Source organism: Heloderma suspectum, chromosome 10 (genome assembly GCF_057233095.1).
Source record: "Heloderma suspectum isolate Gila_16-S chromosome 10, 16-S_ref, whole genome shotgun sequence".
Lineage (NCBI taxonomy): Eukaryota > Metazoa > Chordata > Lepidosauria > Squamata > Helodermatidae > Heloderma > Heloderma suspectum.
In genome coordinates, this window is record NC_139467.1 from 6,666,817 (window position 1) to 6,683,165 (window position 16,349).

Sequence of the window (16,349 nt, forward strand, 5' to 3'; positions counted from 1 at the left end):
GCTGCATCCACTCTTGACCTCATCCAACGCCAAGGCGAGACTGTGGCACCATGAGTTACGTTCCAGCACCAGGCTATATGCCAACCTACAACCCGGTGAGTTCCCATCTCCTTGGGGTCTTGGGTTCGCTGTGGAGTGAAGGAAGACGTGCAGTTCTCCAACCTTTACCCAACTCCTCAGCCCTCATTCTTGAAAAAGAGGAAAAAATGTTTTGGACTTTTAAAATGTAATTGCACTGATTTTTTTTTGTAATGCGTTAACCTAAAACATTTTTGGAGCCATTGCAACAACCTCTTGTTGTTCAGTCGTTCAGTCATGTCCGATTGTGACCCCATGGACCATAGCACGCCAGGCATTCCTGTCCTGCACTCTCTCCCGGAGCGTGCTCAAGTCCATATTCATTGCATCGGTGATGCTATCTAGCCATCTCATCCTCTGCCGTCCCCTTCTCCTTTTGCCTTCAGTCTTTCCCAGCATCAGGGTCTTTTCCAGGGAGTTTTCTCTTCGCATTAGGTGGCCAAAATATTTGAGCTTCAGCTTCAGTATCTGTCCTTCCAATGAGCAGCCAGGGTTGATTTCCTTTAGGATTGACTGATTTGATCTCCTTGCAGTCCAGGGGACTCGTAAGAGTCTTCTCCAGCACCACAGTTCAAAAGCATGGATTCTTCGGCGCTCAGCCTTCCTTATAGTCCAGCTCTAGTAACCTCACTCGCTCTCTTTCTAGTGAAAACTTTGCTCCTGTTCCAGCTTGCCGGATTAAGAGTTCTGCATAACTCTAAAGCTTGCATTGTCTTGCGCTACCTGGAGTTCAACTCAGGGAGAGTCCCTTTCCCGCACATTTGTCCACCCCTCCCGATATGCTGGCAAACCGAGAACTGCCACAGGGTCATAAAATTCAGGGTGCGGCTTATTTCCAACCACACAGTGTGGATGAGGTGCAGTTGGGACTTTTGTCGATTGACCTGTCCTAGAATGTAGCCACCGAATTTCCCAATTAAGGGTGCAATCCTATGTACTTTTAGACAGAAAAAAGCATGGGGAATGCTGGGAGATGGAGATTTTTTCCTGTCTAAACATGCTCAGGATTGCATCCTTCGTCTCGTTATAGCTAAGGTTGCTCCTGCATTAGCAGTTCAGCCTGGAATTGCAATACTTTTTCCCCTGGCTTTTTACTGAGAATCCTGATAACAAGGTTGTAGGACTGTCCTTTATATTATATTGTTGTATTTATATCCCATCTTTTCTGCCCAAAAATGGCGCTCAAGGCGGCTAAAAATATAATCCAGATTAAAAACAGCATCTTAATGAAAACATCACATAGGAAGAGGCTAAGACCTTCCTGTTCGCCTATGTCTTTGGGGTCGCAATCCTATGCATGTTTAGACAGGGAAAAAAAGTCCTACAGCATGCTGGCTGGGGAATACTGGGCGTTGCAGAAATTCTAAACATGCTTAGAATTGTGCCTTGAATGAACTTGCTTTCACACCAGGGTTTGGCCATCCTCTCGATCAAGGATGCCATGAGTCAAATCCAGAATATTAGATCGCGTTGCTCTAATAATCCGGCTGTATCCCTTCTCCTTTCTCTGTGTCACCTTCGCCAACTGAGTTTTTGCTACGTTGCAAATGGTTGCCTTAGAGCTCGGCCATCCATGAGTTACACCAGCTGGTGCCCTCCAGAGGTGTGGGACTGCCAACCCCATCTTCCCCATCCTCTGCAGGCCCAAAGCTGCCCCAGAAGGCTTCGCCATAGGTAGGGGGCTTGCCAGCAGGCAGGCGGATGTGCCAGGGGGCAGAGAGTCCGTCTCCAAGCGTCACGGGCGTGCTCAGTACAGCGAGCTCCGCAAGGCGCTCCTTCCGGGGCTTCTGGATGGAAAGCCAGAGCGCCTCCTCGGCGCGGCTGCGATGGGCCTCGGCGCCTTCCGCGGGCCCGCTCAGCCGCTGCCTTGTCCCCCGCGGCGAGCAGCCGGGAAGCGCCTGCCAGTCACCCGCAGCTGTGCAGAGCTCCCGGCGCCCGGCTGCTCGCCTGTGCGCTCGCCTGCCCCGCCCGCGGCCAGCTGGGCGGCGGGTTGCCGCGCCGCCGCCTGCCCAAGAGAACCGCCGAGCTCCGTCGGGACCGCGCGGATCTCGGCCAGGGCTGGCCACGGAGGGGGCCGGGGCCGGGGCCGGGGCCGGGTCCTGCTCCCGCCAGCCCGACCCAGCCGCTGCAGCTCCCCCGCCCTGCGTGTGCGCTCCTGCGCGCGGCGAGGTCTGATTAGGGCGACGCGCCGGGCAGCCCCGCGCCTCGCCCCCCGCCTCGGCCCCGGGACAAGCGCGGAGCGGGCCGGCAGCCGGAGCCCCGGCGGCCTCCCCCTGCCCCCGCTCCGCCGCGCCGCGCCGCGAGGCGGGTTAATAATTAGCAGGCGGGCTCTCTATGGGTCCCCATTCGATGCTGGAAGCTCCGGGCGAGATCCCGCGTAAGCCCCGCTTCAGTTATTCAAGCCCTGTTCATCTCCACGAGTCTATTCTAGGTAGGGCGCATGTGGGATTTTACCCGCAGATACAACGAGAAGGGCTTGCAGGTGGTGGTGGTGGAGGAGGAGGAGAGGACGTCAGCACCCTCGTCCTGAATTAGGGGTGGGAAAGCAGGTTGTTGTTGGGTTCATAAAAAAAAGGGGGTCCACGTAACCGCTCTCAAAGAAATGAAAAGATGGTTTTAAGCTGCATTTCAAGTTTTCAACCGCTACAAACGTTATTCAGCAACGGCTCTAGCTTCTGAGATCCCTCTTGATGCTAACCATCCCACTCCCAAATGTGCTTTCTCAGTCCAAGGGGCTAGAAACTTGATGTTTTTGTAATGAGACCCGAGATTCCTAGTAAGCCAGATACTGCGGCCAATGCCACGTTCCGCAGCAAAGGGTGCCATGGCCACTGGGACCACTGAAACCAATGGATCTGTTTTGTCTTGGCACATCCCATGAACTTCCACGCTCCGCTCCACCTCTTTCATTCTGCCCAAGACAAATGCAGGATCTGGATATAGGACCTGGGATTTCCCAAAGCGTTTTGCAATAAGCTTAATTTTTAAAATGGGTGGTGCTGAACCTCCTGTCTGCCAAGGAGTTGAAACTTCTGATCCAGAGTGTCAAACATAGGGCAGCTGTCCGTGATGACTGAAGGCCACTCTGCACATGCTCAGGCACCCTTCTCCTTACCCTTATTATTGGAATTTATCTCTAATAGAGAACTCAAGATTTGAGTGCTGATCCTTATGGAACCAAATCCATACCATCCACACACAGGAGGGAAGGGTCAGCAAGCACCTTAATAAAGGGTATATTTACCCTTTATTAAGAAGTCCTACAATTCCCAGCATTCTGCAGGGAATTGTATAATTTTTTTCTGTCTAAGCATGGCTAAGATTATTTCTTTTACTGCCAGCAAAGGGGAAAGGCATTTGTGCCCCTCAAATGCCAAAATCGCTTGGCTGGCCTTGAGTACACTGTGCCTTGACTTGGGGAGGGGGAGAACGCCATTTGCTGCTCCACTTCCAGGCACAAAATGGCCTGGGCCAGCTCTGCTGGAGGTAGGGCTGGCTGGCTGGCTGGCTGGCTGGCAGCCTGTACTGCAACATTTTGTTGCTGACCGTACTTGTTCAGTTTTATCATAAACATTGTTGGGAAAGTCCCAGAGATATCAACCCTTTAGCATCCACGATGCTTGCAACTCTGGGAAATGAATTATGGACAAATGGATATATATGGGGAGCTGCTTTCCTTTTTCTTTCTTTTTTAAGCCCAAGTCACCCAGAGGAATGCTGCAAACCCAGAGTCTGAGGAAGACGGGGAGTTGCCAGCATTCCTTAATGCAATCATGGAGGTCAGCATTCCACAAAGTGGTGCAGTCCAGATGTGTTGGACTACAACCCCCCTTGGCCATCCTGACTAGGAACTGATGGGAGTTGTAGTCCAGAGGGCACCACTTTGCAGTGGAGGCTGGTGGCTCCGATTTCAGTGGGGTGGTGAATCCACTCGGGGTTTCAGTCCGAACCAGTCCAAACTCTAAAAGAGCTATCCAAGGTGATTCAGCACATAAAACCCAGCTGTTACTCAGAACTTCTTTTTTTCATGAAGATGGGGAACTGATTAATTTATTTTATTTCAAATATGTATATTTATTAAGGTTTGAAAACCTTGGATAGTGCCTTTAGAGTTCTGAATGAAACCCGGAGCGGATTCACTGCCCCACTGACATCGGAGCCGCCGGCCTCTGCTGCCAGCTTGGGGAAAGGTGGTGTAGGTTTATGAATAATTGTTGGCTTGGTTCTGCATCTTGATCCCCCCCCCTTTCTTTGTTTTCCAGCCCCTCCCTTACAATAAGCCTGTCCCTGGTGGACTCTGTCCTGGGATGTCTGTGTATGTGCAAGGGATGGTACCAAATCACACGAAGAGGTAAAGTGCCATTATGGGGGGCGGATGGGGGGAGGTTTGGCAGTGACTGTACCTCCTCTCTGAACTCTGCTCTGCTTGCCAAAAGCCCAAATTCTATGCCAAGGTTATTGACAACCGTTTTCATGCCTCAACAGTGAGCTGCTCTGCTTGCCTTTATTCTCCCAGCTGTGGGGAGGTTCAAGGGGTCATGTCACGCCTTTGACTGCTAAAGGCCTTTCTCCATCCCTATGTGCCTTTGGATATTTCAATGGCTTCCTCTTCGAACCTTTTCAGTCATGGGTCTGAAGGCTGGTTCAGAGGCCGTGGGCTTCAGTGCACACTGCGCCTTAAGGCAGAGGTGTTGAGCCTGGGGGGCCGCTTCCCAGTGGTCGGCAGAGCCAAACATACCACTGCATTGTAGCTTAAAGCCCCTCCTGCCAGTATGGAAGGCTCAGGAGACGCACTTCAACCTGAAGACTGGGGAGAAAACGCACAAAGCCAGGAATTCACCAATGACAGGAGGGGGTCTGGGGGAAGGGGGCGGTGCCAGGGGAAAGGGCGTGGCCATCTGAGAATCCTGGAGGGTGGGATTTCGATGCGAGGCGGGCCGAATTTGGTCCCTGGGGGTCAGCACCCACTCTGCTGCAAGGGAGGCGGAGGAAAGTGTCAGCAATACAACCCTGGGATAAATAGCGCCCTGGGAGTGGAGTGCCTTCCCCCCACCCCCCACCCGGTCAGCTTTGCAGGGCCACCAAGAGGGTTTATGGGGCCTGGTGCAGGTGTGATGTTGGGGGCCTGCTGCTGCCCCCTGCAAGGACCCATGCATGTGTGTATGAAGCTGGGGGCCACCTGCGAGGATTCTTGCATGCATGGCTTCTCACCTGCAGCTCCTCCTTGCTGTGGGGTCAAGCAGAATGATGGATGTGCTTCCAGCTGACCTCTTACAGCTTGCAGGTTTATTTTGGCACCCCCCTCAGCTCAGCTTGGCGCCGCCCTGAGCTCGGCACTCCGGCCGACTTCCCAGTTCACCCACCCCTAAGGCCAGCCCTGAATACAGTACTACAACAACGGATTGCCTAATGCCATCTACCTCTTTTCTGTTTTCTCTCTCTCCATGGCTTTCAGATTTCGGGTGAACTTTGCCTGTGGCACGCAAACCGGGGCCGATGTGGCTCTCCACTTCAATCCCCGCTTTGATGGCAGAGACAAGGTCGTCTTGAACACCTTGGAAAGGGCCAAGTGGGGAAAGGAGGAGCACCATCGCATGCCCCTCCAGAAGGGACAGCAGTTTGAGATAATCTTCGTTGTCAACAGCGATGGATACGAGGTGGGCGTGCGAGAGCACCCAAGGGACAAGGCGTGCGCACCTGTGTGCGGACCCAGGATGAACAGTTCATTCAACCTGAACAGGAAGGATGCTGTTGTCTCTAAATAATAGCTTAAAAAATCCAGTTTCCTGAAGTGGTGCCGCCTTCCTAGGGTGGGCCTCAAAGGTAGGCATAGCCGGGCCTCTGCTGAGGGCCCACACCCCAGCAGGGGCCCTTGGAGTTGCTTCTCCTCTCAACCTTGCCAGCATTGAGTCTTCCCCAACTTCGGACCCTCTGGATGTGTTGGACTACAACTCCCAGCATCCTCAACCAGCCATGTTCTCTAGGGGATGCTGGGAGTTGTAGTCCAACACATCCAGAAGCTCCCAAGTTGAGGAAGGCTGGTATAGTGGTGAATTTTAAAGTGCAAGACACACGCACACGCACACCAAAGAGCAGAAGCACATTGCAACATATCCAATGCATTAGGATCAGCACAACGGCAGTCCAGATGCATTATCACCTGGAGGGAGGAAGCTCCATGGAACTCAGTGACACTTCCTTCTGGCTACACTAGCTGAAATTGCAAAACACACTGAGCTCTAACTGAAGATCTTCAGCCAGCTGAAATGCAACCTTCAGCTTTTAATTAGAATGGCAAATGACCTTACAGAGAGGTGTTGCCATTTAAATTGCCAGCACCAAGTAGGAACTGTGTCCAAGAAAAGAAAAAGAAGTATCCAGCGTCTGTTTGATTCTTTTTCCCATTCTCTGATTCTTTTCCCCAACCAGCCTCCAACCTCTGCTCAATTGATTTCCTCATTCATTCATTCATTTTATTTAAAACATTTGTATCCCACCCTATATCATTAAGATCCAGTAGTAACTACTCTCTGTAGGATACTAATCTATCACAGACAGTAGTAAAATGTTAATGCCTCGTTATTACTTCATTCACTCGCCAGAGAGCAAGGAGGGCAAGTCGGTCACGCTGCTGCCCCCGCACATGGCAATAAAAAAATGAATTTTAAAAAATGTTTCTGACTACACTGATTTTGATTCATCGTTGCTTCTGCTCTGACAAAAGTTCCAGAGCTGTATTCCCTCCTGCCCCACCCCCATCCACTACATCACTGGTTTCCTGTCTGCTCTGATGTCACAGAATGTTCTCCAATATTTTCTGTGCTAAGAGCGCTGCCCAGAATGCTGAAAATTTTGGGTAGCACCATTTTTGCTAGTTGGAGAACTGATTTTGTGAACCTCCCAGAGAGCTTCGACTATTGGGCAGTATAGAAATGCAATCAGTCAGGAGAGGAGGGGAAGGAGTATAGCACAGCTCAGAGGACAGGATATTTGGGAGCCCCTTGCAAGAAGGAGAAAAAGGCATTCTGGGAGCTGTCGTCCAACACAACTGGAAGGCACCTGGTGGGGGAAGGCTTGCCTACAGGTTACCTGTCCTAAAATCTACACAATACTGATGTTCAAACAGCCTAGATGAATCAAAACCATAGTAGTCAGAAACATACATTTCTGTTCTAGATAGAGTCAGGTACTATGGCACTTTCCAAAGGATGCACGAATTCCTGTCCCAAGGAACATGCAGTCTAAAATTGAACACAGGGGAGATAACAGAGGAAAGGGGACCGTAATGAAAATAAAATTTAATCCAAGGAAATGGGAGGGTGCAAAACTATTTACCATAAGTATATATGAGTTTCTATTTTATTGTGGTTATCATGTGGAAAATAGGACAACAACGTAACTATAATTCAGAATGACGTTATAAACACCCCAGAGAACTTTTGTTATTGGGCAGTATATAAATGTTGGAAATGAACTAAAATCACATCTGTGGGATAATCTGTGTGGTTTAGACCCAGGTTCATACAGCCATGGACTTAGTAGGAGTGGGGTGAGGTTCTTGGCCTTAGTTTCCCCATCTGTAAAATGGGAATGATTTGGCCTTGTTTCCCGGGATTGTTGCAAGGACGAATGAAGTGAGAAAACGGGAGGGTTGCCAAGCCTGTGGATAAAGTGGGCTATATGAATTGAGATCCAACAACTCCTCTTTGCATCCTACCAGATCATGGTGAACAGGAATCCTTTCTGCACCTACAAGCACAGGATCCCTCCGGAGCGTGTCCAGGTTGTGATCGCTGATGGAGACCTGGAACTGCAGTCTTTGACCCTCATGGGGAGGCCTGGGATGGGAGGCTGGGTGAGTGACCCACACTGGCAAAGGCTCAAAGGGTTGGAATTAGGTTTCCCTCAAGCGCTGCCCCTCAACAGGCACACTGGGGTGGGGTGGCCACGTACGTGTTGCCAAGATAGAGGAAATGCATCACCCAAACAGAGGGCACAAATTTGCATAACATTTCCATGTGCTCATTTATATGTCTAGATGCAAACTTAGATATTATTATTAGAACTGAAGTAGAAAGGCATTCGATCTCACCATCGTGTTGGAGGCACAGTTGACCTGTGTGCCTGCCTACGCAGTCTGCTGTTCAGGCGTGAACCGTGTATGGACGGCAGCGCCGTTGGGTCTTTCTCTCTAAACTGGAACTGGGTGGGGCAGCCTTCAAATGGAGGACGCCTCCGCAGTGGATGCTGGTGGCTCCGATGTCAGTGGGGCGGTGAATCCACTCTGGGTTTTAGTCCGAACCAGCCAGAACTCTAAAGGAGCTGTTGGCCAACCTACCTCCATCGAGGAGACTATGCCTGCTCTGTCTGCTGCTGTCCAGGCGCTAAGCGTGGATGGGCGGCTCCAAGGCCCCTGCTGCTCTCCCTCCTTATTATGGTTCTTTACCTTTAAACCGGACTTGGACCGGACACTCCTTCAAACAGAGGCCACCTTCCAATAGGGGATGGTCCTCTGCAAAGTAGGACACATGGCCGCTCTAGGGCATGCCCTCCCCGTTGATGTCACCCTCTGCTTCTTTTTCTGCTTAGGGGGTGCCACAACAGACATTTCCGCCCATGGGAATGCCGGTAAGTATTGCAAAGAGAACACTGTTGGTGGGGGGCAGTGAACGGGGGGAGGGCAGGCCACGTTTGGATCACGCAGGAAATCAGCGTTTGAGCCCCTAATGGGCTGTGGAGTTCACAGGGTTTTCTTGGGCAGGTTGACAGTCTCTCAGGCACAAAGATGAGAGGTGAACTGTGTCTGTTGTGCTCTGCTGCTGTGCAAATGCAGCAAGGGTCAGGGGTAGGCATGGTAGGGCAGCTGTCGGGGGCCCACATCCCAGCAGGGGGCCCCTGACAAGAGCCCCCTGGACTTGCTCCCCCTCGTCACCATTGCGACCTGCTTGTTCCCCTGCCTCTCGCTCCGGCCTAGGCGACGATGGTGGTGAGGAGGAGAAGCTGGAGCTGCCGTGGCCTCCTGGCTCCCTGGCCCTCTGCCTGCCAAGCAAGCCAGTGGGAGCCATGAGGAGCAAGAGCAGCTGGCGACCATGGCAGCGAGGAGGTAGATTCACCGCGGGAGGGGCCCCTTGAGGGTGCCTGGCCCAGGGGCCCCCTCCGAAGCCTGGGGCCAGCGGTGCCTGTGAGATGTGGTGTGGTGCAGCGGCGAGAGCGCTGGACTGGGAGCCGGGAGGTCCGGGTTCGAGTCCCCACTTGGCCATGGAGCTCCCTGGGTGACTTTGGGACAAGTCACAGACTCTCGGCCCAGCCTACCTCACAGGGTGGTTGTTGTGAGGATGAAATGGAAAGCAGGAGGATAATGCAAGCTGCCTTGGGTGCTTTGCAAGAGGAACAAGGGCGGGATACAAATGCAATAAATTAATGAATAAATATCACCAAACATTACACGTGCACTTCTAAGCATATATTGTCAAGCCTAAGGACTAGAGACCAGCCGTGTGTGCGTTCTTTGATGACCCCTGTGCTGTGGCCAATATCATGTTCTGCAGCATCCACAAAGGATCGCTGGCACTAATAAAAGCAATAGGAATTGATGCTTTCGAACTGCGGTGCTGGAGAAGACTGTTACGAGTCCCCTGGACTGCAAGGAGGTCAAGTCAGTCAATCCTAAAGGAAATCAACCCTGACTGCTCACTGGAAGGACAGAGCCTGAAGCTGAAGCTCCAATATTTTGGCCACCTAATGCGAAGAGAAAACTCCCTGGAAAAGACCCTGATGCTGGGAAAGATTGAAGGCAAAAGGAGACGGGGACGGCAGAGGATGAGATGGCTAGATAGCATCACCGATGCAATGAATATGAGCTTGAGCCTTGAGCACACTCCGGGAGAGAGCAGAGGACAGGAAGGCCTGGCGTGCTATGGTCCATGGGGTCAAAAAGAGTCGGACATGACTTAACAGCTGAACAACAACAACAAAATATTTTGGCTTGACACAGGCTCTTTTTTTATCCTCTTTCATCCCAAAAACCTCCATGCTGTGTCCCTTTCTTTCTACCTGAGACAATCCGCCCCGGCTGTGTCTAGGACCCAGATTAGGTTTAGTTTCTGCCCTGATCTCAGTTGGTAGCACAAAAGTGACACATTTCAGTCCCCACCTTATAATAATTGTCTCTTTTTTCTAGAACATGAGGCCAGATACTGGGTATCCACCTTCAAACCTTCCTGTAAGTATTCAGAATAGGTAAGCAGGATGGGGGAGGCATGAAAGGGTATCAGTTGGCCTTCACAAGCTGGTGTCCTCCAGATGTGTGGGACTACAACTTCCATAGATTGTACCTAATTATATAATCTATGGGAGTTGTAGTCTAACACATCTGGAGGACACCAGCTTTGGGAACGGTGATATAAATCTTTCCAGCAGACTAAATTGCTTAGAGCTGAGTGTGCTTTATTCAGTGCAACCACTTCTGGGGCGGATCAACAATTTGAGACAACCCCAGGCTGTGTTTAGGCTCCAGGTCCAGTTCCATCTTTCCTAAACTCAGCCCCTGTGGCAGGAGTGGTACCATTCAGTCCCCAGCTTACACTATATCCTTTTTAAGGGCATGATGCCGGATTCTTCGTGCGGATCTCCAAACCTTCCTGTAAGTACATGGAATGAGTAAGTGGGGTGGGAGAAGGAAAGGATCTAAGTGTTTCTGCTTGCCCCCAACAGGCATAATTGCTTAAAGCTGGGTATAATTCACCCAGCGGTGAAAAGCAGCCACGTCTGGGGCAGAGCAGCCAGCTTATACCAAGCTAGGCTGTATCTGGGCTCTGGGTTCAGGAGTGGTGCCATACAGTTCCCACCTCACTATACGTCCTTTCTAGGGCATGATGCCAAATTATGGCTATGGATCTTCAAACCTTCCCATAAGTATTTGGAATAAAAATAGGGGAGGAGGCAGGAAAGGGTGTAACATCCCCCCCCCCACAGGCTTATGGTGCAATCCTATGCATGTTTAGGCAGGAAAAAGTCCTACAATTCCCAGCATTCTCCAGCCAGCCATGCTGGCTGGGGAATGCTGGGAATGACATTACTTTTTTTTTTTGTCTAAACATGCACAGGATTTCACCCTTAATTGGTTAAATAAATACATACATTTCATTCCAGCAGCAAAATGCAGCCAATTTTTGGAGGTGGAGCCGTGGTCTTATACAAAGGTTTTGGTGATTGAGATCTAGCTACCTCTGGGGTGGTTTTAACAGAGAGATTAATCACCTGGTTGCTGATATTTTACCCAATACAGAGTTCCTGCATGCCTCTTTTTTCTTTTTGCTCCCCTCGCCTCGTGATTATCATGGATTAAATGCATCGAGTGACCTGAGAGAAATTACTCCATTTGGATCAGTAAACAGATGAATGAATGAACAAATGAACATAGCTTTGGGAAATAAGTTAATGAAAGTTGGAAATCCACAAAATCTCTTACCCAGTACAGTGGGTATGGGGTTGTGTTTATTTGTTGATTTGATTTGATTTGTACCCCGCCTTTCTATCAAAATGGCACTCAAGGCAGCTTGCCATCACTAATAACACTTGATAAAAGCAATAATAAACAAATACATCAAAACAAAATTAAACCAATTGAAAAAAAAATCAAAACAACTGAAAACGCAATACTAATGGAGTAAAAACAGCATCCATCTCAACAATGCTTTGAGCTTTGACTTAGATTCCTGCATTGAGCAGAGGGTTGGACTTGATGGTCTTATAAGCCCCTTCCAACCCTACTATTCTATGATTCCATGATTCTAACTCAACAGACCTACTTACACACCAACAGCCCGTTTAGATGCAGGACTCCTTGGGCAAGCCAGGGGCTTTTCAGTCTGACTCAGGGGGTGGGCAACATGTGGCTCTCCAGATGTTTTGGCCTGCAACATCCATTACCCCTACTCCGCAGAGCCAATGGTGATGGGAGATCGGAGTCATAGGCCATAACATCTGGAGAGCCACACTTGTCCACAGAATTTGATACCAGGTGCAGAATCCAGCTTGCTGAGAACTAAAGACTAAAAAAGAGAGAAAAGAGCAAGTTTTTAGACCTTATGGCAACCTTAACAACATAAGAAGAGCCATTCCAGATGAGGCTAAGGGTCTATCTAGTCCAGCAGTCTGTTCACACAGTAGTCAACCAGCTGTTGACGTTAAACCCACAAGCTGGACACAAGTGCAACAGCACCCTCCTGCCCATGTTCCCCAGCAACTGGTGCACATAGGCATCCTGCCTCTGATCCTGGAGGCAGCACATAGCCATCAGGGCGAGTAGCCATTGACAGCCTTCTCCTCCAGGAATTTGTCTAACCCCCTTTTGAAGCCCTCCAAATTGGTGGCCATCACTACATCCTGTGGTAGCAAATCCCATAGTTTAACTATGCGCTGTGTGAAGACCTGTTGCCCTCCAGATGTGGGTGAGACTAACCTGAGAGGAGGGCTGTGTATCTGTTTGGAGTTCTCACCATGCAGATGTAGAACGGGGTGGAGAAAATAGATTAAGCTTCCCCATCTCTTACCATGCTAGATCTCAGGGTCATCAAATAAAACCGATTGGCTGGAGGTAGAGGACAGGCCAAAGGCGAGACTCCTTCGCACAGTGCATCGTTAATCCATGGAACTGGCTGCCACATGATAGGTGGCGACCGCCAACCTGGATGGCTTTAAAAGCAGATTCATTTGCAGAAGAGGAGAGGTTTATGAAGCCACTGTTGGCCATGTGTAGGCTTAGTGCAGCCTTTCCAACCTGGGGGCCCTCCAGACAGGTTGGACTACAGCTTCTATCATCCCCAGCCAGTGGGAACTGCAGTCCAACCTGTCTGGAGGGGCTCCAGATGGGGAAAGCTGGCCTAGTGGTACTTCCAGGTGTGGAAGCAGTATGCCACTGGGTGCTGGACATTGGCCCCTATGGGAAGCAAGGTCCTGATCTAGTTGGACGGTTGGACAGATCCTCTGCTTTTGTCCTTAAAAAAAGCATCCACCCACTAGGCACTACAAGTGAGTTTATTTATGTATTTGAAGCATTTTTATGCCTCTCCTCAGCTAAAAAGAGGCTTATATGTAATAAATTAAACAATGGATCCCCTGCCCACAGACTTGCGATCCAAAAAGTCACGACACCCAAGGAAAAAGGAGCTGGTTGGGAAGAGGAGGGGAAATAATTATTTCAGCAGGGCTGGTGGAACGGCCCTGCTCTCCCTCTCATCTCCCTCCATTCAGCCTGCTGGAATGGCTGCTGGTGATGAGTTGGCTATCATGCCTCAGCGATAATGGGGTTGGAGGGAGAGCTTCTTTCCAGAGGAGCTGAGGCACTGCTGGTGTGCCTCTACCACTTCATGACCTCTTTGGGTTTCTTTCCCACACAGGTGATGACAGCTCCACCTTCCTACAACCCGGTAAGTGGAGAAGGACTTGCTCACATGGTCCCTCTTGCCTTGCCGTAGTTCAGGGGTACCCCAGGGCCAAACTCTGTTTCAGAGAAGCTCTTGGGGGGGGGCATTCCAATGAGGGGCCAAAGGCAAAGGGGAAGGACTGAAACCACCAGCATATTTCAGCTTCAAGCTCTCACTGCCAGTAACTAAGCCTTAGGAGAGGCCTTCCAACCTCCTCGAATTGCAGGGCGGGGAGAGGACCTCCACAGAAGCCGAGAAACCACCAAACAAGTGGTGGGAACGGGGAGGGGGGCAAAGGCAAGGGGCTTGGCCCTCTGGGAACCCTCGAGGGACAGGCTGTTCTGCACTCCAGCTGTAGTTTAACCGGGGGCTGTGGGGAGGATGTGTTGGGGTGGGGGTGGAATGCTGCTATTCCCTTGATTGAAACGAACTGGGAAACGGTTGTGTTATATGCACGTGTGCGCGCGTGCGCATTCAAGCACCGTTTTATTTATTGGTCCTCAGTCTAGGGTGGCCATGTTCACTCTGAACAATGAGGACTAGAATTTAGAAACAGGGAGTGGGGTGAGAGAGAAAAGGGGCTTCTTTTTTCTTTTCTTTTCTTTTTTGAATGGGTAACTGGCAAGTGTTCCAATAGATCTCAGAATTGGGGCTCAGTGGGTATCTGCTTAGCTAAGTTTGTAATAGAAAGCTGGCTGTATTGCTGTCAGAGAGCAGAAGTGTTGAATGGTTAAACCTGGCATTTTAAAGGGAGAGTTGGCTCCATCAAAGCTCCCAGGGGGCTGAAAGGGCTAAGGTTCATCTCTTTCCCCAAACGTAAAGCCCTCTGCTCCCCATGACAGCACAGCCAGGGAACTGTGGTAGAGAGCATGAACTATAAACCAGAATAATCCTGGTCGGAATTCCTCAGCACTCCATGCCAGGAAAGCAGTAGGCCCTAGTGCAGAGGTAGGTGCCCGCCAGATATTATGGACTACAACTCCCATCGGTCCTAGCCGTCAAAACATACAGAGGGCACCAGGGCACCTCTCCTAGTGAATCAAGGGGCCAAGGAAAGTAAGGTGGGAAGAGGATGTAGTCCAGATGAGGGAGAAGGAAAAGAGAGAGAGAGAGAGAGCATGCATGCATATGACCATGCACTGCAGAGGAGACACAGGCCGGAGTTTTTACATATTGATCTGAAATAACCAGCCAAACCTTCAGCAAAGAGTTTTGCAAGGCCTTATTTCTGAAGCCAGGGGCCAAAGTTTGTTAGCCCAGTCAAAACAGCAGCTACCAACAGTACATTACTGTGGCCACAAAGGAAGCCAATGAGAGAAAGATCCATGACCTTTGGGGCAGAACAGGCTGGTGGCTCTGCTCTCTGTGGGGTGGTGAATCCGCTCTGGGTTTCAGACAGAACTCTAAAGGAGCTATCCAAGGTGCTTCTGCATGTTTCTGACTGAAACCTGGAACGGATTCACTGCCCCATGAACATCGGAGCCACCAGCCAACACTGCTTTGCGGTTGTGTAACTTTGAGATCAGATCCTGCGATGGTGGCGACGTCCAGATGCTAGATGAGTGTGAAGGACTACCCATCCCTGTCAATGGGTGTGGCTTGGAGGGCATGAACATCTGGAAATGTGGCAGCTGTATGGCTGTGTTCATAGTAGTGTTTCCTCTTGTCTCTCTAACCTAGCCTTTCCCCAAACTGATGCCTGCTAGATGTGTCAGACTACAACCCCCATCATTCCCCAGACAAGGGTGATGAGAGTTACAGTCCAACACATCTGACGGGCACCAGATGGGAGAGGGGAAGTCTGCTTTAATCCTTGAATGGCAAAGCTTCCTGTGCTCCAGTCATGTCAGCAGTTCGAAAGAGTAAAGTGTATGTCTGGCTGAATTTGTCATTCCCGCTCTCCTGCTTCCAAGCATAATAGGTATAAAATCTTTTTCAGCAAGTGCCCTATGTGGGAAATTTCCCTGGAGGTCTGGGATCCAAGAGGACCATTGTCCTGAGAGGATTCATCCCGCTTGATGCGAAACAGTATTTACCATATACCTTCTTGAATGTATTTCATGAATATGTGACAGTTTTATCTCTCAAACGCCGGGGCAGGGGGAGGGAAAGAGACAATGATTTTGATTTAACCATTGGACACCACTCTCCTTCTGAAGTCAGAACCATGAAACTCTTCCTGCCTGTTTTTCCTTTGAGTTGTAGATCCCAGCTGCTTCTTAACCTAGCCAGGACAGCAAATTAGGACCCAAGGGTACTGAGTTCAAGTTTTAACCAGATGGATCCCAGGGCAATTTCATTATTTATTTATTAAATTGATTAAACGCCTCATAAACTATGTTTGTCTATGCATTTTACAATTTAAAATTACTACAACAACAATAATACAAATAAAATTGTAATAAATTCAACAATATTAAATGAATCAACATGCCAACACAGCATAAATTATAATGTCAAGTATACAAAGTAAAATCACATTGCAGGGACTAAAATAATAGAATACAAAAATATTTTAAAAATAAGTAGGGTGCCATCCTATGCATGATTGGACAGAAAAAAAGTCGTACAACTCTCAGCATGCTGGCAGTTGTAGGACTTTTTTCTGTCTGAACATGCATAGGATTGTGCCCTAAAAGATTTTAAAGGCTCCAGCCTTTTCAGCCCAGGAAAACAGGAAAGTCTTAGCCTCTTTCTGCTATCTAATCTGCTGTGATATACTAAAATGCAGCCAGGGGGACAGGGAAATTGTCACCCAAGGAACTGATGGTTCATTAGGTTCAGGATGGGCAACTGAAAGTATGATTTCACACAGCCCCACATTTTCATATGGAATAAGATGTG

General features: G+C 49.8%; 1 protein-coding gene across 4 annotated transcripts in view; it reads left to right on the forward strand.

Moving 5' to 3' along the window:
• The window catches only part of LOC146337560 (galectin-4-like), a 20,202-nt gene continuing 3,853 nt past the window's right edge, over positions 1-16,349 (forward strand). Inside the window, exons 1-9 of one of the 4 annotated variants that reach the window (XM_084814871.1) lie at positions 1-95; positions 4,341-4,429; positions 5,534-5,735; positions 7,799-7,933; positions 8,668-8,706; positions 10,259-10,300; positions 10,679-10,720; positions 13,479-13,508; positions 15,445-15,533. In XM_084814871.1, the coding sequence (XP_084670997.1) occupies positions 51-95; positions 4,341-4,429; positions 5,534-5,735; positions 7,799-7,933; positions 8,668-8,706; positions 10,259-10,300; positions 10,679-10,720; positions 13,479-13,508; positions 15,445-15,533 (713 nt within the window). In that variant the 5' untranslated portion in view covers positions 1-50. Of the gene's footprint in view, positions 96-2,292; positions 2,510-4,340; positions 4,430-5,533; positions 5,736-7,798; positions 7,934-8,667; positions 8,707-10,258; positions 10,301-10,678; positions 10,721-13,478; positions 13,509-15,444; positions 15,534-16,349 lie in introns of those variants that run through there. The other 3 variants (XM_084814873.1, XM_084814872.1, XM_084814874.1) reach the window with 3 other exon arrangements.